At 45.9% G+C, this 25486-nt stretch overlaps 1 protein-coding gene across 1 annotated transcript in view; it reads left to right on the forward strand.

Annotated features, from left to right (window-relative positions):
• Nucleotides 1-25486, forward strand: part of LOC124795779 (zinc finger protein 697) — a 93633-nt gene that overhangs the window by 34807 nt on the left and 33340 nt on the right. The window contains exons 4-5 of the mRNA XM_047259862.1: nucleotides 5953-6239; nucleotides 12587-12811. Of these exons, the coding sequence (XP_047115818.1) occupies nucleotides 5953-6239; nucleotides 12587-12811 (512 nt within the window). The remainder of the gene's footprint in view (nucleotides 1-5952; nucleotides 6240-12586; nucleotides 12812-25486) is intronic.

A 25486-nucleotide genomic window follows, 5' to 3' on the forward strand; every position in this document is an offset into this window, starting at 1 on the left:
GCTTCATGGAGACGGTTGCGAATGGTCCTCGCCGATACCCCAGGAGCAACAGTGTCCCTAATTTGCTGGGAAGTGGCGGTGTGGTCCCCTACGGCACTGCGTAGGATCCTACGGTCTTGGCGTGCATCCGTGCGTCGCTGCGGTCCGGTCCCAGGTCGACGGGCACGTGCACCTTCCGCCGTCCACTGGCGACAACATCGATGTACTGTGGAGACCTCACGCCCCACGTGTTGAGCAATTCGGCGGTACGTCCACCCGGCCTCCCGCATGCCCACTATACGCCCTCGCTCAAAGTCCGTCAACTGCACATACGGTTCACGTCCACGCTGTCGCGGCATGCTGCCAGTGTTAAAGACTGCGATGGAGCTCCGTATGCCACGGCAAACTGGCTGACACTGACGGCGGCGATGCACAAATGCTGCGCAGCTAGCGCCATTCGACGGCCAACACCGCGGTTCCTGGTGTGTCCGCTGTGCCGTGCGTGTGATCATTGCTTGTACAACCCTCTCGCAGTGTCCGGAGCAAGTATGGTGGGTCTGACACACCGGTGTCAATGTGTTCTTTTTTCCATTTCCAGGAGTGTAGTTATGATCGGCTACTTGGAGACCATTTGCACGCATTCATAAGCATCTTTTTTTTATGGATGACAGTGCACAACGTCATCGGATCACAGGTGTTCGCGATTGGTTTGAAGAACATTCCGGACATAACGAGCGAATGATTTGGGCGCATTAATCCCATCGAACGTTTATGGGGAATTATAGAGATGTCAGTTCATGCACAAAATCCTGCACCGGTAACACTTTCGCGGTTGTGGACGGTTACAGAGCCAGCATGGTTCAGTATTTCTGCAGGGGCTTCCAACGACAGCCCATGCCACGTCGAGTTGCTACATCATGTCGCGAGAAAAGAGGTTCGACACGATATTGGTAGGTATCCTTTGACTTTTCTCACCTCAGTGTAAATATTGAGCGTATGATGGCCCCTTTGATTTCCATTGCTTCGACTTGTTGGAGACCGTTCCATTGTCACCAGGATGAAAGCTGGAGGTAGCCGCTGCTGCGGAGAAGTCGCTAACTCAACTGCTAATTAGTATAACCAGTGTTTGCTCTACGGGAGGCAGTTAACGGCACATCGTCGCTGATAGGCGACTGCTGCGGCGATTCCTGAGTTGGCAAATGCGCGCCTCGCGCGGCCACCTGCTCGCCAGCCCTATTCTGTGTGCCCGCCGTGGCTCCCTAATGACCGGCAGACTCGCTCGCTCCGAAATATCTCGCACACAGAGCGGCCATTTATAACGGCTGCGGCTGGCGCCTCGCAGAGGCCACTGTTGGGCGCAAATACACTGTCCCGGCCGCGTCCGTCATACGCCGTCCGCCGGACCGGAGCTTAATATACGTAAAGCTGGCTGGCCACTCCAGTCCTTCATCCCTCATCTCGAATGACAGAGCAATTTATTAGTCAGCTCCAGCTTCGCTCATGTTTCTGACTCCTATTTATAAAGACCTGAAGCATGACGCCTCTGATACAGTTCTGAATTTCCATTTGCTAAAAGCGATGCAGTTTTTCGGAATTTGTGCCAGACCGGGACTCGAACACGGATCCTTGCTCCATACGAGCAAGTGAGGATTTTAGCAACACTGAAACGATAAGCACGTATAAGGGGCCCAGCCAAGATATCTTAGCCAGTGAAGTCATTGTCGCCGGAAAGTAAGGACTAGCGTTCGAGCCGCAGTCAGCACATAGTTTCAAGATGTTAGGCCATTTATTAAGATAAACCATTCAACTTTCCCCATATTCACAAAATGAAGGGAATATTATGAAGACTCAATGCTCTAAGCATATAAATTGTGCACCACATTTCGTCACGGAACACGAATTCTGGATTACGAACGCAGCCCGAAATTCGAAAAAGGATCACTGAACAAGTGCACTTATCACTAAGTACATGTAGTTGTTTAGTTTACGTTACTTAATGATGGGGGATTGTTTTTAGTACATGAAGCATGTCCGTAAACTTGAGAACTTGGTGAATTTGGATAATAATAATAGTAAGGAATTTTCTTTCACTTTCTCAAATTACTGCATATTTCGTAGTCATTTGATGCGTCCACGTCGCAATCAGTTTATAGCCCCCACGGAAAGTTGCGAGCAGAACTTCTGTAGAGATCAACATTTTTTTTTAGAAGTACGTTTTCCTGTTTTCAGATATACGTGAAGCGTTACTGCACGTTTAGATTATTGGATTGGTTCACTGTGACTGGTGACGATCATATTACGAATCGGAAAAGTATTACAGGTTCTCTCATACAGCAGAAGCGTACTAGAATGCGGTTATAATTGTATGCAGGGTGTTTCCGAAAGTGCGTGCAAAAATTTAACGGGACATAGAGGATGCTCCGCTGGACAGTTTGAGGTAGGGAACCTTGGGTTGGAGAAGCCAGCTTAAGGAGATAATAGGTATGAAATCGCATTACTATGTACTTTTTTATTTACAATTAACTGCAAATACCATCACTGACACAATGAACATACCGTTTGTACGCTTATAAAATGTGCTGAAACTGACGGCAGCTACAATTCTGGCAACAAATTCCATCGGCGTATCCCCTGGGTCTCATATACAAGTGAATTTACATATGCCCATAGGAAATAATCAAGGGGATGCAGGACAGGCGACCTCGCAGGCCGTGTAATAGCACCTCCCCTTCCAATCCAGCGAGCAGGAGAAACTGCATTGAGATGGCTGCGGATATCCACACTGAAGTGAGGCGGTGCGCTGTCGTGTTGTATCCACATCCCCTCACGAACAGCCAAGGGTACGTTCTCCGACAACCTAGGTAGAACTCTTTGCACGAATCTGAAGTACAGATCGCCTTTCAGAAGGCCTTCTGCCTTCATTAGTTTCTAGTAAACAGGCTCGTCCTCCTTGTTTCCTTGCAGGGAATAAAGAATGCACATGCAAATAAACAGCGCAATACGTGTAAACTTGTAGGGGTGTTAGTTGTAAATAAGCTGGAAAACAGTAATGCTAAACAAAGCGGGAGACAAATTTACTTCCATATCTCCTTAAGCTGGCTTCTCCGACCCCCCCGGTTTCCAACCTCAAATAGTTCCGTGGAGCATTCTGTATGTCCTGTTACATTTTTGTGCGCTCTTACGGAAACACCTTGTATATAGCAAATCTCGCATTCCCGGCGGACACAGTATTCTATAATTTCTCGGACTTGCGTCAGTAAAATCAGCACTTCCACTAGCGATATTTCTGCTACGAACCTTAATTAAGTAAAATCTGGTGAAAAATATAGGAACAACCGTCCTTAATTCGGAACTGACCCCCAGATGTCACGAAAGGCGGACCTGCAGGTGTAAAAGGTATGGGGTATTGTGTTGTCAGATGAGAAACAGTAACAGCAGAATGGGACTGTCAGGAAAACTCAGTGTCCATCAGGGACATTTCAACGCTTCTAAAGCTCCCCAAGTCGACCGTTGGCGATGTGTTCGTGAAGTGGAAACGAGATGGAACAACTTCAGCTAAACGGGGACAAGGCAGACCCCATGTACTGATAGACAGCGGAGTCAAGATTGCGGAGGATGGTTGTAAAAATATCGCACGACATCAGCAGAAGGAATCACTCGTGAGTTCCAGAATGGTGCCAGCAGCCCAGCCACCCCAATGACTGTCTGCAGGGAGTTAAATGCAATGGCGTACGATGGTCGGGCAGCTCCTCACAAGCCACAAATTTCTGCAGTCCATCTTAAATGACGAATCAGACAGTGTAAATAAAAATGCCACTGGACAAAGAATAACTCAGAACGATCAATTTGGAGAGACTAATCACGCTGTACGTTGCGGCTATCCGATGGAAGAATTTTTTGAGTTTGGCGAAAGGCTGAAGAAAGCTACATTCCACCATGTGTAGTACCAACACTGAGGTACGAAGGAGGCTGTGTTTGGTATGGCGATGTTTTTCGGCTTAGCATGTAGTTCCCTTATTGCGATTTAAAAAACGCTAAATGCAGAAGGATATGAACACATTTTACAACACTGTGTAATGTGTACAGTAGAGGAACGGTCCATAGACGACGATTGTTTGTATTAGCACTACAGCTGCATCTCTGAGTCAATTGTCTGTGGACAATAACAGTCCTGAAATGAAGTGGGTGCCCATATTCACTATGTGAACCAATGGAACACCTTTGGGATTAGTTATATTGTCGACTTCACTCCAGACCCCAGCGTCCCCAGCTCTGGTTTCAGATTTTGAGGAAGAAGGAGTTTCCATTCCTCCACAAACCATTCAGGCACCTCATTGAAAGTGTTTCCAGTGCAGTTCAAGACGTCATAAAGGCGAAGGACGGACACACCATGCAGTAACGTCCCCTAATAGACGTCCTCAGACCTCTGATCAGATAGTATAATGAATACATAACTGGGTGGAACTATATTTAGTTTAATCGTGGGACAACATGTTCTAGACAACGAATACGAGAGCCTAATGTATGTACAAGTGCATTCGTTTATATGTGCACGATGTATAGTCTACGACTCGCTCTAAGTGTCCAGTGTAGCTGCGTCGCTATTGATTGGAGGTGTGATTGGAGGTGACACGAACGGGTTTCCAAGTGTGTCCATATAGTCAATGATATCCCAGAATCACGTGATTGAAATTAAATTCAAAGCCGCTGTGAATTAGAAGGTAGTTAGACATTAAATGTGTCTCTGCCCTTTTACGGGGTGAAATAAGAAGTTTCAATGAATTTTCAATTTGGCCGTTCTTGCCTCGTTTGAACAGGTTGAAAAATGGTTCAAATGGCTCTGAGCACTATGGGACTTAACATCTATGGTCATCAGTCCCCTAGAACTTAGAACTACTTAAACCTAACTAACCTAAGGACATCACACACATCCATGCCCGAGGCAGGATTCGAACCTGCGACCGTAGCAGTCGCGCGGTTCCGGACTGAGCGCCTAGAACCGCTAGACCACCGCGGCCGGCGGTTGAACAGGTCCTCAGCTCACTTGCCCTGCTTCGTTAACTACATAATCGCAAAAGGCTAAGACTGTGTCGAGTAATTTAACGTTTTTGTCATCCATGGAATTTCAGTGGAAATGCACAATATTCAACCAACGCAGTTTTATTAGGCTGTAGTTGGAGTGTGTATGGTGCACTGTTCTTGCACAGTGCGTGTGGATTTTTTGTGTGTAACTATTACCGTACTGGCAGGGAATTTCATATACTCCTGCACATCAGGTAAGAAGAACTCTACAAGCCATAACTCCACCAAGACAATTAGAGAGGGCCGCGCGGAGTGACCGCGCGGTTAGAGGCGCCATGTTACTGACTGTGTGGCCGCTCCTGCCGGAGCTTCGAGTCCTCCCTCGGGCATGGGTGTGTGTGTTGTTCTTAGCATAAGTTAGTTCAAGTTACTTTAAGTAGTCTGTAAGTCTAGAGACCGATGACCTGAGCAGTTTGGTCCCTTAGCAATTCACACACATTTGAACATTTGAATTAGAGAGGAAGATTAAAACGATGTTGCAATGTCCACGGTCTCTTAGCCATACGTGGGAAATATTTCTACAGATACTGCCAGATCAATGAGGAAACATAACTTACGAAATTCAGGTGGATGAAAAAGTATGAGATAGGAGGTCTAATTTATAAAAGAAGAAAATCCTCTTTCGTAAGTATAATGAACTTGTCCACAAAAGTTATTCAGCATTGTGCATACGCTGTAGATCAGGTTTAGTGTCGCTGAGCTTAACGTATTCCTGAATAATTTTCTGACTGGATTGCATTGCATTGCATTACTGCTCGTCACTGTCTTTGGACTTGATTTGGTAGGGAGTAACGAACGGGCTGACCGTTGGGTTCGCAATCGCACAAAACAGGCTTAATAGGGAGCAGGAAAAGTACGGTACTGTCCACGGGCCTTCAGCGGTAATTATAGCCCCCGCCGTGACAGCTCCATTGTTTGGCCACTGGGCGCCAGCCTCGGCCCGGATTCCGGCGCGTGGTCGCCGACGTCGCCGCTGTTGGCAGCCCTGGGCGCCGTGTTTACCCGCGCCGTGGCGCCGCGCCAGCCAGTGGCGGCAACTTGTTGCGTGGGACCACCTGGCAGCCGCAGCCGCGGAGGCCGACCCGCGCCGACCGCGTCCGCTGCCCTCTACATCTCCACCGTGACGTATCCCTGCTCAGCACTCAGCGTGTTGGCGAGTTTAATGCGCGTAAACAACCGTAGGGATCCATTAGTGTTAGTTTACTCTGTCTTTGAAAAATCACTGGAAGCAGTAACAATCACAAAATACCTTAAGTGAACCACCACAACTGTATTTACCCACTTTTATTACGTCACAAATGTGACCTAAATACAGCTTTAACGTGAACATAAATCAACTGTGAAGCACAAAATGATCAAGATTAAACTGGAATGACCATGCAAAACAAATTTTAGGAAAATCAGATGCCAGGCTGGGATTCATTGAAGGAATCTTAAGGAAAGGTAATTTTGCCACGAAAGGAATAGCTTAAAAACATTTGTTCGACCAATTCTTGAATATTCTTGATCACTCTGAGACCCTTACCAAGTGGTATTAACAGAAGGGATAGAGAGAGTTCAGCGAAGAGCGGAACGTGTCGTCTCGGGATCGTTTAGTCGGCTCGAAACCATTACACAGATGCTCAGCAAACTACAGCGGCAGTCATTACAAGAGAAGAATTGTGCATCGTGGAAAGTATTATTGTGAAATTTCGAAAGAGAACGTTCGAAGAAGAGTCCGGCAATATACACTACTGGCCATTAAACTTGCTACACCACGAAGATGACATACTACAGACGCGAAATTTAACAGATTGGAAGAAGATGCTGTGATATGCAAATGATTAGCTTTTCAGAGCATTCGCACAAGGTTGGCACCGGTGGTGACTCCTACAACGTGCAGACATGACGAAAGTTTCCATCCGATTTCTCATACACAAACAGCAGTTGAACGGCGTTGCCTGGTGAAACGTTGTTGTGATGCCTCGTATAAAGAGGAGAAATGCGTACCATCACGTTTCCGACTTTGATAAAGGTCGGATTGTAACCTATCGCGATTGCGGTTTATCGTATCGCGACATTGCTGCTCGCGTTGGTTGAGATCCAATGACTGTTAGCACTATTTGGAATTGGTGGGTTTAGGAGGGTAATACGGAACGCCGTGCTGGATCCCAACGGCCTCGTATCACTAGCAGCCGAGAAGACAGACATGTTATTCGCATGGCTGTAACGGATCGTGCAGCCACGTCTCGATCCCTGAGTCAACAGATAGGGACGTTTGCACGGCAACAACCATCTGCACGAACAGTTCGACGACGTTTGCAGCAGCATGGGCTATCAGTTCGGGGATCGTGGCTGCGGTTACCCTTGACACTGAATCACAGACAGGAGCGCCTGCGATGCTGTGCCCAACGACGAAGCTGGGTGCACGAATGGCAAAACGTCATTTTTTTCGGATGAATCCAGGTTCTGTTTACAGCATCATGATGGTCGCATCCGTATTTGGCGACATCGCGGTGAATGTACATTGGAAGCGTGTATTCGTCATCGCCATACTGGCGCATCACCCGGCGTGATGGTATGGGGTACCATTGGTTACACGTCTCGGTCACTTCTTGTTGGCATTGACGGCACTTTGAACAGTGGACGTTACATTTCAGATGCGTTACGACCCATGGCTCTACCCTTCGTTCGATTCCTGCGAAACCCTACATTTCAGCAGGATAATGCACGAACGCATGTTGCAGGTCCTGTACGGGCCTTTCTGGATACAGAAAATGTTCGACTGCTGCCCTGGCCAGCACATTCTCCAGACCTCAAACCAACTGAAAACGTCTGGTCAATGGTGGCCGAGCAACTGGCTCGTCACAAGACGCCAGTCACTACTCTTGATGAACTGTGGCATCGTGTTGAAGCTGCATGGGCAGTTGTACCTGTACACGCCATCCAAGCTGTGTTTGACTCAATGCCCAGGCGTATCAAGGCCGTTATTACGGCCAGAGGTGGTTGTTCTGGATACTGATTTCTCAGGATTTATGCACCCAAATTGCGTGAAAATGTAATCACATGTCAGTTCTAGTATAATATATTTGTCTAATGAATACCCGTTTCATCTGCTTTTCTTCTTGGTGTAGCAATTTTAATGGCCAGTAGTGTATTACTTCCCGCCAGACATGTTTCTCGCGAAATTTCAACGACCGGAATAATAAGGTAAATTACAGCTCACACAGAAATTTATAGACGGTCGTTCTTCCCACCAACCGTTCGCGAATGGAGCAAGTGACATCACAGATACCCCCCACCCCCACCCCCACCACCCGACACAGCTCGTAAGATGGCTTGCGGAGTATAGATATATCTGTAGAGGTAGGAATTCGCGAGAAAGAGGATCGTAGATAACCCTACAATGGGGTCCTTAAGATAAGGTATCTGCAAGTTTCATTAACAAAAATTAATAAAAATTGACCTTGGGGCTACTGCGAGGACTACACAGTCACTGACAATACGTGCATAGAAGGTGCGGTCGAGTATACGGTGAATGAAATATTTTTAGCAGCAGCAGATGACGGTGCAACCATTTGATGTAATTCGCCCGATAGCCTCATCCGCTGAGACAGGCAGCGTCAGGCTGCAACACGTTCTGACTTGTCAGTCAGCGTCCACGGACGCTTGAGTAAGGTTGCCTTTATCGTGTCTGCCGCACATCACAAATCTGAAACAACGCGTTAACGTTAGGTTCTTTCAGGTTGCAAAAAATTGCCAAATAAACTCGTGAAATTTTGATATTTGTGTATGGCAATAATACCGTAACTATGAAGGCTATTTGTTCAAAATGGTTCAAATGGCTCTGAGCGCTATGGGACTTAACATCTATGGTCATCAGTCCCCTAGAACTTAGAACTACTTAAACCTAACTAACCTAAGGACATCACACACATCCATGCCCGAGGCAGGATTCGAACCTGCGACCGTAGCAGTCGCGCGGTTCCGGACTGAGCGCCTTGAACCGCTAGACCACCGCGGCCGGCAACTATTTGTAAGAGGTATGAGCGATTTAAAAGGGTAAATGAGTCGCTAGGGGACGAGCAACGTTTGCACCGTCCGTTAACCTCCAAAACAAAAGAAAACGAGCAAAAGGTGTCAAAAATTGTTCGCTGAAACAGTTGAATAACTATTCGAGAGCTAACGGTTCCGTACGTAGCATCTAAACAGATAATTTTCAAATGAGTCGAGTGAGTGGAAACTTCTTTCCCAGATGTCTTACTGACGAACAGAAGGAAAATCGCATGTCAGGTCTTAATTCAGATCCGGACGTATGTCCAAAATTGTAACTGGAGATAAAACGTGGGTCTGTGGGTATGATCATGAAATGAAAATTCATTGTTCCCAATGGAAAATGTGTGAATCTCCCTGCCCTAAAAAGGCATGTCAGTGAAAATCGAATATCAAAGTCATGCTCATTGTTTTTTCGATATTGAGGGCATAGTGCGATCAGAGTTCATTTCGGGAAACAGCAGTAAACTCCGAAATTTGCAAGGGCGTTCTGCAACAGCTGTTAAACGATGCACGAATTTTTTGAGGCAAGAAAGGCCAAAGACCTCTTTCTTCATCGCGACAACACGTCGTGCCACACCTCGCTTTTGATTCGCAGCTTTTCGGGGGCAGAAAGTGTTCCTGTCTGTCCACATCCACCTCACTCACCAGATTTAGCAACATTCGACTTCGGACTCTTGCAAAAAATTAAACCCGTGCTTAAAGGGAAATGTTTTGACACCATTCCTGACAATGAGAGGTTCACGAAAGAACAGTTGAGCGCCCTTCCAAAAGAAGCCTTCCAGAAATACTTTCATTCGTTAATTCAACATTGCGATTAGTGAATTGTTAGCCAAGAATAGTGCTTTGAATAAGATTAAATAAAATTCCATTTAAGTTTATTATTTTTTTGACCACACCTCGTATACGGTAAACAGATGACTCCCCAGTACGACACCGTTTATTATGCTTGAAACAGACCGTGTAGGTAGTTGTCTGGGGTATATGCTTCAGCCTGCATGTTGTGTGCGTCCGACACACAGTATCTTAGAGTCCCAGGGAAGCATGTTGCCAACTGAATACCTTTGTATGTGCTGTGGGATCTTCGGTTTATTAGTGAGAGGTTTGAGGTGGACTGTGGTTGAATGTCACGCGAGACGTCTTTTCGAATGCCCGAAGACGTCTACAGAACAGCACCTGCGCAGGCTAAAGTACCATACATTCCGGCAGCCTTTGAGCCACACACCGTATTGTTGCATTCGAGAGGTTACTCTGTATGCTAGGTGCCTTGCATCATGCATAAAATCATAAAAAGGCATACAGGGCTTCACCGAATGTGATGCAAAGCACACTCTGAGAGAACCCAGGGAGAAAAGTAATCTATCTTGTTCACGAATGAACCACAGAGTAATTATGGCCGTCTGTTTACCTGGTGCGCTCCAGGAGGATTTAAAAGCCTACCAACGTTGTGTTCTAGGCTGGAGCAACACAGTTTCAAGAGCAAATACACGATGTACTCCAGGGGCTATTTATCATACAGAAGACCTATTTTGTACTTAAAAATCATCTTTGGCTGTAAGTATTTCCGATTATCACGCAAGATGCGAATGCAATTTGTGATATTTGTTAATTCTGTGCCTGTATTGAAGTCTGAACACTGTATTCGGAGTTCAGTATTATTTCAAAACTCAGTACATATCAGATTCTCTCTTGTAAAATCTCTAGTGTTACTTTACAAAAAAAAAAAAAAAAAAATTATTGGTGGTACCGTCGCCTGTTATGTTGCTTCGGCGATCTCTGATCAGATTCATCTTCTCAATGAAAAATGAAAAAGGGTAATGAAACGAATCGTGAAGCAGGACAATCATATGAAAATGATAAAACTATTCAAGCAGGAATCGAATTACTTTCTGAAGAATGGGATTGAATAGCTTGTTCTAATGAAAGAAATCAATTTTTTACATTTGTCTTAAGTAAGTCTTCACGGTGGCGCAAAAATGAAGTCATCGCGAACATTCTACAATTACTTATTAAACTGAAACTAATAAACTGCGATAAATCATTTACAAAAAGCGAGAAACAGTAGCAGTATTTGCTTAGGGTTGTATCACATATGCGGTTGGAGAGAGAAAAATGAAATTTTATCTAGGAATGAGAATTTTTAAAATAAATTTTGTATTTCTCGGCTTACTTGCCTCCCAGGAATTGTATGTGTGTAGTAGTTTTATATGTTGCGTTATTAGCACTAATACAGCATTGTTTATAATTAAATAATAAAGTTATTGGTTAACCAGATACTTTTGCACAACATTTTTGTGTTTAAAAATTAATGTTACTTGATACTATTTTTCACTTTTCAAAAATGGCTCTGAGCACTATGGGACTCAACTGCTGTGGTCGTAAGTCCCCTAGAACTTAGAACTACTTAAACCTAACTAACCTAAGGACATCACACACATCCATGCCCGAGGCAGGATTCGAACCTGCGACCGTAGCGGTCATGCGGTTCCAGACTGCAGCGCCTTTAACCGCTCGGCCACTCCGGCCGGCTTTTTCACTTTTCTCTGCATATAAAGGCCTAGGGACAACCCTTCCTTTCCTATAAAAATTAATATTACTTGATACTACTTTTCATTTTTCTCTGCATATAGAGGCCTAGGGACAACCCTTCCTTTTCTACAACTACGCCCGTTTTGCACACATCTCATGTTTTTATGCAATGAAACCAAACTGAAAGAAAGGGCAAAGAAATAATCAGACTTGAAAAATAAGGGACACCTTAATGTGCACGCTCACTGATACACAACACTCGCCTGATATAAGAGGAAAAAGGCTAAACAGGATTCCCCACCCGCAGACGGGAACGCACTTCGCTAATCTCTCAGCTGTCTGCACTTTAAAAAATGTTTCGTGGATCACACTGCATCACTAAATCTCCGAAACTGAAAACGGAAACACTCTGTGGCATCTTCGTTACAGAGAAACCAAGTCTCCAACATCCGTGAGAGATGCAGATCGAGTGCTGACTTCCCGAGTTTGAAACCACTCCGCGAAAATTGCTTCAACCCTCAGGATTCGAACTAACACGACTCAGAAGCTGCAAGCAGACAGTTTCGTTGACGATTACCCACTTACGCTAATGACATACCGCTGCAGAATTCAGCTTCATGCAAAAATCTTTGAAACGATTATTTCCAACAGGTGTTCAGGAGTGCCTATCACACTGGGAAAGTCATTCGCCCTAGAGACTGCTCCATAGCCTCCACCACAACCCATTTAGGAAAATTAGGGGAAGGCAGACGCACCATCTCCAGGCTGGAGAAAGAGTTCCGGATGTCGGAACCGACTCTTGTACAGACAATTGTCAAATGGCGAGCACATAGTCGAGGCCGGCGAAAGACGTACTTTAGTTTTTATTTCGGATCTGCGGCTTCTTCTACAGCCCCGACACAGAGGACAACAGTTTGCGAGGTGTTGCTGTATTCTGAGGGGTAGACGGCGGAATTCTCCGCAGCGCGGCCACGTGCTCGTCTATTTGCGGCGCCGCCGTCCGGCCGTCGCTCCGTGCGGCATCTGCCTCTGGCTGTGCCCCTGGGAGAGAGAGGCAGCAGGCGGCAGAAGCCAGAAGCCAGGGGGCAGCGCGCGCCGGGAATAGCACTTGTTGCTCCGCTGCAACCTGCGCGCACACCCGCCGCCGCTCACGCCTCACCCGCGCCTGCATTTGGCTGCCCACCGCGAAGTGCACAACCTCGCTGTTCACCAAGTCTGGCACCCTGTTTTCTACCTGCGTGTGGGGTCTTTGAGACAAAATGGAAAGTTCATGCCTTCCAATTAGAGACCATATTTGTTAAACTAAAAGTGATTTCATCGGCATCCACCTTTGGATTTTTGCCTAACGTTGTTCAAGTGGGCAGATTCTGTGCCTGAGGCTCGATTCTGGGACAATCAGAATGTAATCCAGCAATATATTTCCTATGTTGTGGGGACCAGTGGAAGACGGAGAGTACAAAACTTGTGTATGGGGTGGATTTTCAACCATTTGTCCTTTCAGTTGCTCAGTTTCCCATTCCAAATCAAATTCCTTTCCCCTGAGGATGATCTTCCTTTCTTTAACTTCGCCCAGGCCTTCATTGCACATTTTCTTATTCAGTTGATCACGAAGAATCACGTAGTATTGCTGTTATTGTTTTAACCTTTTTCGAGACAGTCTAGTTTTCATCCCATAAAACGCTAGCTGTAATATTTCCCACACTTGAAATCGATGTGGAGCGCTACCGAATACTATCCACAGCTTTGACTGCTGTTTCATTACTGGGGTAAAATGGTGCAACTTTGATGCAGTCACAGTAATAAACTGCCGTTCAAAACCAGCTGAACCTCTTTTAAGATCCTCGAAATTGGTTATTTTCAATTTCCTTCCCGTCTGAGTTGAAGGAACGCAGAACATATCATTCTAAAAGTTTTTCAGTGTTAATTCTTCACGAAAAATCTTCTTTACACTTTAGTCTGGTTTTTCTACGTCCTTAGCTTTTGCATACATTGTAATCCCCGATTGTTGCAAACATTAATGTGCACATTTTTGTACGTTTATTTGTGGTTGTGGTTTTTTTATGTTCTTAAGGATTTAGCATCTTCACGTTTGGTTTCGGCCAACCACTCAGTAACCATTGCTGCTGCTGAGCACGCTCCTTATCAAATTCGTCAGAAACTGAACGTTTAACGTTTTCCAGTGGCGATGGAATTGGTTCAAATGGCTCTGAGCACTATGGGACTTAACATCTGAGGTCATCAGTCCCCTAGAACTTAGAACTACCTAAACCTAACTAACCTAAGGACATCACAAACATCCATGCCCGAGGCAGGATTTGTACCTGCGACCGTAGCAGTCGCGCGGTTCCGGACTGAAGCGCCTAGAACCGCTCGGCCACCGTGGCCGGCTGGTGATGGAATTTTATGACTGTCACAAAGAATGAAAATTGTAAATACAGTCCAAATCACACTTAACACAGCAACATACTGGAACAATAGTCTTACGTGAAAAAGTTTGCAAAGTCATGAAAGATAAATGTGTGATTTATTCAAGTTACACAATAACATTTCAGTAAAATTAAACAGAATTTAATAAATACGATTGTGTAAGCATGGTCGTTAGATACAATATGCTGCCGGATCATGGTAGACAGCTTTTCTGGGATCTGGTTTTCTGGTGTTCTTATCCCATGGATGAACAGTAGTCGTTGTAATCTGCGTAATAATCATACCAGACGTACATCGCTGTGTGCCCTATCCCAAATTTCTGCATAGTTTTTTTGAGTGTGCATGTCTTAATTTATGAGCCGTCTACATAACTAGAAACTACACGTCTCCGTCTGACCAGCACCAAATCCGCAGCTCCAGAATGTCACGCGAACGTCAGAGTAGGTTATGATTACATACAAAACTTAGGAGAAGGTGCGTTTTACGTAGTTCGTAGTCGGTATTTTGACAAAACAGTCAAATACCACATATAAATGGAAGTCAAATGGAAATGAGGTAAATGGAATAATGTAAGTAAACTGTCTACTATTTCAAAAGTAGTCGCCAAAATGTTAGTAAATTTATTCCAATGTGCGACAAAACGGCCAATGCCTTCATGGAAAAATATTTGCTGTTGCATACAGAACCATGATTGTACTCAGGCGTCCATTTCTCCGTCCGAAGCAAAATCCGAGGCCACGAATATCTTCCCTCAGGACTCCAAACATGGGCAAATGTCATGGGCAGACGTACGCACTGTACGGAGCATGTATAAGGGCTTCCCAGCGAAACTTCTGCAGCATACTCAAAACAACCTTGGCAACATGAGGAGCCGTCCATATGTCTCACAGTGGGATAAATGTGTTGACAGTTGTGGCGATTGTTTTTGAAATAGTTTACTTACTTCGTTTAGTCTCTCTCGTTTCCATTGGACTGCTTCTTATGGAATGGATACTCGATGGTAGGATGTGACTGTGGATATTCTTCTAAATTTAGTTGTGAGTAGTTTTCTTCCACATGAATTTTCTCATTTTTGTTTGCCAAGGTGTCACAAATTTGGTCGTTTGTCGCGGTTTACTGAGGGTAATTTCCTTTTGGGCATGAAAGAGGACAGTACTGCATATCCTGGTTAAAATTTTGGTGTCATAGTTACACTGACTTGCTGGTCTGTGCTTCGAGGTCTCCATGTGATAGTTAAGCATTAATCATGCCTGGGACTTGATTAACATCGTTTTACTGTTACAGATACTAAAAAGAGTGTTTCGTTCTTGTTTTACATCGGCGAAATCTCTTGTGATAGGCAAAATGTTTAAAAATGTTAGCTTTGAAAATGAATCAGCACGGAGCCCACCTAAAATTTTCTTGTGACGCTACCCGACGTTAGAAATATTTGTGATACATGTCTCAATTTGGTCACTATCGAAAGTCTTATTGCACTGAGATTTTAGAAGAGATTTAATGATCTGTGACTGATTTGTTTTAGCTAGTCTGTGTCATGAGATTGTACGGCCAAGTCTCCGGTGTAGGCCAAGAGCCTTACAGAAACTTCTCTTTCGCCATGCGTCGGTGGCACATACGTTACAGATACTTTTCATCCATTTGCCAATACTGTAGGTATTCTGAGCTCTTACTGATCTACGCTCACAATAACCTGTATGACCACGATCAAATGTTCAAATTCGTGTGAATTCCTAAGGGACAAACTGCTGAGGTCATCGGTCCCTAAACTCACGCACTACTTAAACTAACTTACGCTTAGGTCAATACACACACCCATGCCCGAGGGAGGACTCGAACCTCTAGATGGAGGGGCTGCGCAATTCGTGACATGGCGCCTCTAACAGCGTGGCTGACCTTGCTCTGTTACTCATTCCGCATATGGCGAAGGTTGTTAAAATTTAAAGAAAGAGTACTTGGCCCTACATTTCATTGCCACAGTTGGTCTTAGGATAAGTCTGTTTTATTTATGAGTTGATCAGGAGCTACTGGTATCTAGAAGAGGTAAAGGGCTAGGCAAGGCTGTAGGGTGAGGCATAGTGACGGAAGAATTACATGGAAGAATAAAATGAAAGATTATCTGCTGGAAGGGGAACTTATGCGTGTAGGTGCTGGAAGCCGGTTTGGTAGTGCAAGGCATGCGGCGTGTGGCGGCCGGAGGTGGCTGGTGAGGAGCAGATGACCGCCGTCTATTTCTGGAGGCTTCCGGCTGCGTCGCGCTGTTTACGTGGGTGGAGAGCTACGGGGCCCTCGCTTGCACCGCCAGGCCGGGACGCTGCGTCTCTGCCACCAAGTCCCTTGTCGTCGTGCAGCTGCGCTGTCCCTGTGTGCAGGCTTATCTCGCACAGTTATAGCTGGCATCTACGTAGGTACTTGCTGAAATCATTCTGCGACAGATTTGCCAGCACAGGAGCGAAGGAGACTAATTTTCCAGGCGCTCAGCAAAAATTCACCATCAGCAGTAACAGCACAAGTCAGATTGGCAATGGTTCTCTTTCAGGAGAACACAAAGATGGTAGATATTGAGTTTAGTGATCGCGAAACACAAAATCAGCCAAGTCTTGTCTACAGTGAAAAGGCATCTGGACCGTGTACTGGGTACCTCCGGTGCGACTGTAATATTTCCCTTTTCCTGCTCCATTCGCATATGGCGAATGGGAAGAGTGACTGTACGTAAACTTCTGGGTTAATTCCGATTTTCCTCATTTGCTTGACGCGATCATCTCACCGGACCTATGTGAGAGAAAGTAGTATACTGTCAACTTCTACTGGAATGCACTCTTTCGCCGGCAGGTGTGGCCGAGCAGTTCTAGGCTCTTCAGTCTGGAACCGCGTGACCGTTACGGTCGCAGGTTCGAATCCTGCCTGGGGCATGGATGTGTGTGATGTCCTTAGGTTGGTTAGGTTTAAGTAGTTCTAAGTTCTATGGGACCTCAGATGTTAAGTCCCATAGTGCTCAGAGCCATTTGAACTTTTGCACTCTTTCGAAATTTCTCGGAATTTCGATAACACATCTCTCCGTGGCGTAGAACGCCTCTCATGTAGGATCTGCATTACAGATTGGTGATCACTACTGTGACGTTATCGCGACGATTAAACGTTCCCGTGTAGAACTGTGTCGGTCGTTCTTGGATTTTTTTATCTTTTATTAATTGAATCTTGGTTAGTTTACCAGACTGTTAATCAATGCACAAGTGTTTTGTAGGCCACTGCTGTCATATATGCATTACATTTCCTTTACAATTTTTCTGTGAAGCTTGGCTTGGCATCTGTTTTCCCTACAATTTATTTTATGTCTTGTTTGCACATTAGGGGCGGTCTGTATGTTTACTCCTAGGTATTTTACGGTATTAGCTGTTCTCGGCGATTTATCGCCAAAATGGTAATCGAAGAGTAGGGGATTCCTTCAGTTATTTCAGCACAGTTCGTTACGTTTATTGAGCGTCAAGGGCAGCTAACAGTCACTGGAGAATCATCGATGATGGCGTATTTCTTGACTAGAGGGAGGCATCAGATACAGTTCCGTGCTCTCATTTGGTGAATAAAATACGAACTTACCGAACATCGGAATGCATTTGTGACTGAATTCAGTACTTCTTGCGGGCAGTATTCAATACGTTATTCTTAAAGAAACGAGATAGACAGATGCAGAGATAATTTCAGGAAAGAAGAGGATAGGGTCGCACAACGTACATTAATGATCTAGTGCGTAATGTTGGGGGCTCCGTGAGGCCACTCGCGAAACAAGTCATTTTTCATATGAGGACCGCACAGCCAGGAGCCTGAGGCGCAACTCAGAACGACATGCAGATGATGGACGATTAGTACAGGTACTGCCTGTCGACTCCAACTGTAAACAAACACAACATACTGCTACTAAACAGGCGAAGAGTCCCCTGCTGTCCGATTACACTATAGACCAGGGCCGTCCATGGCGTGCCAAACTTCATTCGGCTGGCTGTGCTGGCAGTATGCTAACCAAGGTCCGGCCTGTCTTAGCTTTGCTCGTTCCTTCCCACAAATACTCGATACAGAGTGACTTTTCGTTTAGCATTGCGCTGTGGCATTTTCTGGTCTGCACAACTCACGTAAGTTCCGCAGAATAGTGGTGACGGCGTTGTTTACCCTTCGCTACTTGTTGATAGTATGAAGGACGTTCACAGGTCGAGTGGCTGTTTGCACAAAAAGAGGCACACAATCGTCGGAGACGTGCTTGGAGGCATCCCGGTCCAGCGAGGGCAGCAAGGTGGAGGTTCCTTGCTGTTTTGGGGTGGCATTATGTTGCGCCGACGTACGCCGCTGGTGGTCACGGAAGGCATCGTAACGACTGTAAGATACGTGAATGCCATTCTCCGACCGATAGCAGCATATTGGCGAGGCATTCGTCTTCATGGACTACAATTTGCGCCCCATCGTGCACATCTTGTCAATGACTTCCTTCGGGATAACTACATCGCTCGACTAGAGTGGCCAGCATGTTCTCCATACATGACCCCTATTGACCACGCCTGGGATAGACTGAAAAGGGCTGTTTATGGACGACGTGACGCACCAACTACTCTGAGGGATGTACGCTGAATCGCCGTTGAGGAGTGGGACAATCTGGACCAACAGTGCCTTCATGAACTTGTGGATAGTATGCCACGACGAATACAGACATGCATCAATGAAAGAGGATGTGATATTGGCCATTAGATGTACCGGTGTGTACAGCAGTCTGGACCACCACCTCTGAAGGTCTCGCTGTATGGTGATACAATATGCAGTGTGTGGTTTTCATGAGCAGTAAAAAGGGCGGAATGATGTTTATGTTGATCTCCATTCCAATTTTCTGTACAGGTTCCGGAACTCTCGGAATTGAGGTGATGCAAAACTTTTTTGATGTGTTTACATCATGCAGCAGCGTAAGTGACAGGCACTGCAAATTTGATATGAAACGACGTTATGCAACTTAAAGCTGTGAGGACGGGGCGTGAGTCGTGCTTGGGTAGCTCAGTGGTAGAGCATTTGCCCGCGAAACGCAAAGGTCTCGAGTTCGAGTCTCGGTCCGGCACACTGTTTTAATCTGCCAGGAAGTTTCATATCATCGCACACTCTGCTGTAGACTGAAAATTTCATTCTAGAAACGACATTATAGTAACATGCAGAAGTAATTTAAAGATTAAGTTGACAATAAAAAGCAATAATTTACGACGGTTGACAGATAGAATTCACTGTTCTACACTCCTGGAAATTGAAATAAGAACACTGTGAATTCATTGTCCCAGGAAGGGGAAACTTTATTGACACATTCCTGGGGTCAGATACATCACATGATCACACTGACAGAACCACAGGCACATAGACACAGGCAACAGAGCATGCACAATGTCGACACTAGTACTGTGTATATCCACCTTTCGCAGCAATGCAGGCTGCCATTCTCCCATGGAGACGATCGTAGAGATGCTGGATGTAGTCCTGTGGAACGGCTTGCCATGCCATTTCCACCTGGCGCCTCAGTTGGACCAGCGTTCGTGCTGGACGTGCAGACCGCGTGAGACGACGCTTCATCCAGTCCCAAACATGCTCAATGGGGGACAGATCCGGAGATCTTGCTGGCCAGGGTAGTTGACTTACACCTTCTAGAGCACGTTGGGTGGCACGGGATACATGCGGACGTGCATTGTCCTGTTGGAACAGCAAGTTCCCTTATCGGTCTAGGAATGGTAGAACGATGGGTTCGATGACGGTTTGGATGTACCGTGAACTATTCAGTGTCCCCTCGACTATCACCAGTGGTGTACGGCCAGTGTAGGAGATCGCTCCCCACACCATGATGCCGGGTGTTGGCCCTGTGTGCCTCGGTTGTTTGCAGTCCTCATTGTGGCGCTCACCTGCACGGCGCCAAACACGCATACGACCATCATTGGCACCAAGGCAGAAGCGACCCTCATCGCTGAAGACGACACGTCTCCATTCGTCCCTCCATTCACGCCTGTCGCGACACCACTGGAGGCGGGCTGCACGATGTTGGGGCGTGAGCGGAAGACGGCCTAACGGTGTGCGGGACCGTAGCCCAGCTTCATGGAGACGGTTGCGAATGGTCCTCGCCGATACCCCAGGAGCAACAGTGTCCCTAATTTGCTGGGAAGTGGCGGTGCGGTCCCCTACGGCACTGCGTAGGATCCTACGGTCTTGGCGTGCATCCGTGCGTCGCTGCGGTCCGGTCCCAGGTCGACGGGCACGTGCACCTTCCGCCGACCACTGGCGACAACATCAATGTACTGTGGAGACCTCACGCCCCACGTGTTGAGCAATTCGGCGGTACGTCCACCCGGCCTCCCGCATGCCCACTATACACCCTCGCTCAAAGTCCGTCAACTGCACATACGGTTCACGTCCACGCTGTCGCGGCATGCTACCAGTGTTAAAGACTGCGACGAAGCTCCGTATGCCACGGCAAACTGGCTGACACTGACGGCGGCGGTGCACAAATGCTGCGCAGCTAGCGCCATTCAACGGCCAACACCGCGGTTCCTGGTGTGTCCGCTGTGCCGTGCGTGTGATCATTGCTTGTACAACCCTCTCGCAGTGTCCGGAGCAAGTATGGTGGGTCTGACACACCGGTGTCAATGTGTTCTTTTTTCCATTTCCAGGAGTGTATATATCATAAGTACTTCGTGCTAAATTTACAGTGATGCAGCACGTGAAGAAATTGCTGGTATGAATAATAAAATATGTGAAGTTGCCCACGTTCGTCCACCGTCATTTGCAACAGTTTTCGATGGAATTGAACCACGAGCGTGGAGGCTTCATATTTTACTGCAAAGTGCGTTGATTAAGTGAACGGCCATGCCTGGAACGATTTTTCGATTTTAAAATCGCAATTGTTGAATTTATGAAGGAAAAAGGAGTGGAGGAACAGAAATTAGAACATCGAGAATGGATTGAAGACCTCGCTTTTTACGTCGACCTGAATGCACACTACTCACAGTAAGGTATTGCAAGGCGAGAAACAACTTCTTTCTGATTTGGGGATGCATTTAAAAAGAAAAACGCTTTGTAGAACGGACAGACAAAGATAAACTCCAGTTCCTTAAGCTCACAGCCGTTATCAAAAACGTGAGGTTTTAAGAATTCATATTTGCCTTGAAAGAATTACGAGGATATTTTCGTAAACGTTATGAGGATACTGTCCATCTTAACATCTGTTTTCTAGCTGTTATCGGGACGGTGCGCCGTTTAAGTTGGAACCGCCTCTGTGCATATGCTGATGTAACTAACTGACCCGCAAGATAATTCCCATTTTAATGACAAATCCTTTTGTGTTAAAACAGTTCAGGACGCCTAAGTATCTTTCCTCTGGTAGAGGTTCCACGCGAAAGTGCTAAAATATTTCGGTCGGCATGTTTGTGTGACAGAACATTTTTCGGTTATGAAACTAAGTCACGAGTACGTGGCAACCTGAGCGGGAATATCTTTGAAATTGTCTGCATCTGTCCGTATGCCAACGAGCTGTGCCAGATAAAAATTATATATGTTATGTCCTCAGTGCGCCAAAAATAATTAATTACTGCTGAAAATTTATTTTGTTTGTGATCTGTGTTCTTGCGGAATGTGAAATATAAAACGAAGTCGTTTGCAGTGTGACTGCCATCTAAATGTAGCGCATTCGCAATTTCCTTTTCTTCCCCTCCCTGTGCTCAGACAGCGTACCGTGGCGGTGGGGGAAAGATGCAACGAGGCTGAGCCCAATGGCACTCGTGCCCAGGCGTAACTCGTGAGCCGAGTGCTTGACCACTCCTGCTATAGTCGATAAATCATTAGAAACAGACACTGCCATAAATGCCTACGAATAACCCGCCGGCAAGGCACAACCTGGATAGACCACACAAAACAAATTCTAGGAAAAGCAGAGCGGAAGCTGAGTTTCACTGGGAAAATATTAAGGAAATGTAATTCATCCAAGAAAGAAGTGGTTTGAAAACAGTTTCTCAGCCGAATCTTGAGTATTGCTTACACGTAGCTTTGGGACCCTTACCAGGTTGCCTTAAGATGGGCAAGTTTCCTCGTGGGATCGTCTGGTTGGTGTGGGAGCGTTACGGAGGAGAAGCTCAGCAAACTCCAGAGCGAGAAGCAGCAAGAGAGCCCGTGTGCATTGCGGAGAGGTTTGCTATTCCAGAATGACATTTTCACTCTGCAGCGAAGTGTGCGCTGATATGAAACTTCCCAGCAGATTAAAACTGTATGCCGGACCGAGACTTTTGGTTTGGAAGGTAGAAGACGAGGTACTGGCAGTATTGAAGCTGTGAGGACGAGTTGCGAGTCTTGCTTGGGTAGCTCAGTTGGTAGAGCACTTGCCCGGGAAAGGCAAAGGTCCCGAGTTCGAGTGTGGGTGTGGCACAAAGTTTTAATCTGCCAGAAAGTTGCGGGTTTACTTTTGAATTTCTGAGAGAATACTTTCCGGGAAGAGTTGGACAACACGTTATTTCCTCCCACATACGTCACGCGAAATGACTATGACGAGTAAATCCGTCACATGAGAGCTCATACGGAGGTTTACCGACAATATTTCCTCCAGCGCGTCACTGGTGAATGGAGCAGTGGAGCGGGAATCAAATAGACGTACCACAATTACCCGCTGATACTCACTGTAAGATGATTCGCGGGGTACGGACCTAAACGTACAGTATACGTTCATTGACGAAATCTAGAAACTGTGCGCAGTCATGAGAAATAGGCAAAAACGATAACTAAGAAACATTATCTCCGTATACAGTAAATCACCTTCAGTTTCAGAATTGTATCTGTGCAGTACTTACGAAAAACTTTCCTCGTGATGAAAGCTATCATTTTTCTCGTTTCTTGTTTCCATCACTTACTTGCCATAAAACATGCTATTGCTCAAATGATATGAGAGGTATGCTTTTCTATCATCTTTCAGCAAATGGAAATAGCTTGGAAGCTCGTGTCTACAAGGCCTCGCTCCGTCTGAACGCCTGAGCTGGAGGAGCGTGTGCTACATTTAGTGGCCTAAAATCCTGGAATTAATGTGGGATGATTAGCTACAGGTGAAGGCGTGAAAGGTTTCCTGTTTAGACGACTGCTGCCTTCAAATAATTCGTGACTCCTTAAATCGGAGGCAATTGCCGTGGCTGGATATCGAGTTGAGCACCTCTTATGAACAATGGACGTCACGTTACATGTATGCAGATATCAGAAAGTTTGAGTTTCCAGACTCATAATTATTAGACTTTTTCTTGTTTTGATGAGTACACTCTCTTTCAAGGTATTCGTCACTACTTTTAACATGCTTCATTCTGTCTTCTTATGAATTTTATTCGATGGTTTTTCAGGAAGTACAGGGTTAATACAAATGATTGAAGCGATTTCACAGCTCTACAATAACTTTATTATTTGAGATATTTTCACAATGCTTTGCACACACATACAAAAACTCAAAAAGTTTTTTTAGACATTCACAAATGTTCGATATGTGCCCCTTTAGTGATTAGGCAGACATCAAGCCGATAATCAAGTTCCTCCCACACTCAGCGCAGCATGTCCCCACCAACGAGTTCGAAACCATCGTTGATGCGAGCTCGCAGTTCTGGCACGTTTCTTGGTAGAGGAGGTTTAAACACTGAATCTTTCACATAACCCCACAGAAAGAAATCGCATGGGCTTAAGTCGGGAGAGCATGGAGGCCATGACATGAATTGCTGGTCATGATCTCCACCACGACCGATGCATCGGTTTTCCAATCTCCTGTTTAAGAAATGCGGAACATCATGATGGAAGTGCGGTGGAGCACCATCCTGTTGAAAGATGAAGTCGGTGCTGTCGGTCTCCAGTTGTGGCACGAGCCAATTTTCCAGCACGTCCAGACACACGTGTTCAACCGTTTCTTCGCTCACTGCAGGCCGACCCGTTGATTTCCGCTTACAGAGGCATCCAGAAGCTTTAAACCGCGCATACAATCGCCGAATGGAGTTAGCAGTTGGTGGATCTTTGTTGAACTTCGTCCTGAAATGTCGTTGCACTGTTACGACTGACTGATGTGAGTGCATTTCAAGCACGACATACGCTTTCTTGGCTCCTGTCGCCATTTTGTCTCACTGAGCTCTCGAGCGCTCTGGCGGCAGAAACCTGAAGTGCGGCCTCAGCCGAACAAATCTTTATGAGTTTTTCTACGTATCTGTAGTGTGTCGTGACCGTCCGTCAATGAATGGAGCTACAGTGAATTTATGAAATCCCTTCAATCATTTGTAATAGCCCTGTATATGAGGTCAAGACGACGGTTTCTCGGCGTATTACTAGAAAGCAGTGTTATAGGTCTCCTTTAAGATGAATGCAGCTTTTACAATTGTTTTATAGTAGGTAGATACCATACCTTAGATGGCGTTGTGTAGGGTATGTAAATACCCAACACCGCTGATGAAACCTCTCCATTAGATTCAAAGATTTTACAGCGGCAATTTCTCTATACTGGGTGTCCCTCTGGAGAGATGTCAGATACCTTGTGTTTCCACAGATATTTGCATTTTTTTAGCTGCAGTTGTCTAGCGCCGACGGAAACCGCCGGTTTATTTCCTGTTGCAAACAATTTTTAAAAAACGGAATTTGACGTGCCCAACCGACAGCGCGGTCCCAAATTAGTGTAGTGGACTATCCGTTTCATTGGGACGGTAAAACACAAAGAATAGCCAGTACTCTAGCAACGTCTGAACAGTGCTGCTGCATGCCGGTAGAGGTCAGCGTGGGCCACGGTGGTGCTGTCACTACTGGAGTACTTCGTGTTTTACTGTCCCTGTTAATACATACCGTTAAAAATGAATATCGCACTAGACTAATTTGGATCCACTCTATAGAAAGTGCAAGTAAAGTTTGCCTTTAAAAATCAATTTTTTTGTGACGGTGACCAAAAACCGACGCTTTCTGTGGTGTCACCGCCAGACACCACACTTGCGAGGTGGTAGCCTTTAAATCGGCCGTGGTCCGCTAGTATACGTCGGACCCGCGTGTCGCCACTGTCAGTGATTGCAGACCGAGCGCCGCCACACGGCAGGTCTAGAGAGACGTCCTAGCACTCGCCCCAGTTGTACAGCCGACTTTGCTAGCGATGGTTCACTGACAAATTACGCTCTCATTTGCCGAGACGACAGTTATCATAGCCTTCAACTACGTCATTTGCTACGACCTAGCAAGGCGCCATTATCATTTGCTGTTTATCTTGTGATGCATGTACCGTCAGACCGATGTTCACCAATTATGGATTAAAGTTAAGTATTCCAACAGCTACGACCTTTTTTGCTAAAGTCTAACTTCCTTAAATGTTCCAGACCTCACGCCAGCCTGCGTGAGCTTAACGCGTTCCTTTCGGCTACCAATCATAGTGGCTTGGCTGTCTAGCCAAGTC

This window comes from Schistocerca piceifrons, chromosome 4 (genome assembly GCF_021461385.2).
Source record: "Schistocerca piceifrons isolate TAMUIC-IGC-003096 chromosome 4, iqSchPice1.1, whole genome shotgun sequence".
NCBI classification, from domain to species: Eukaryota; Metazoa; Arthropoda; class Insecta; order Orthoptera; family Acrididae; genus Schistocerca; species Schistocerca piceifrons.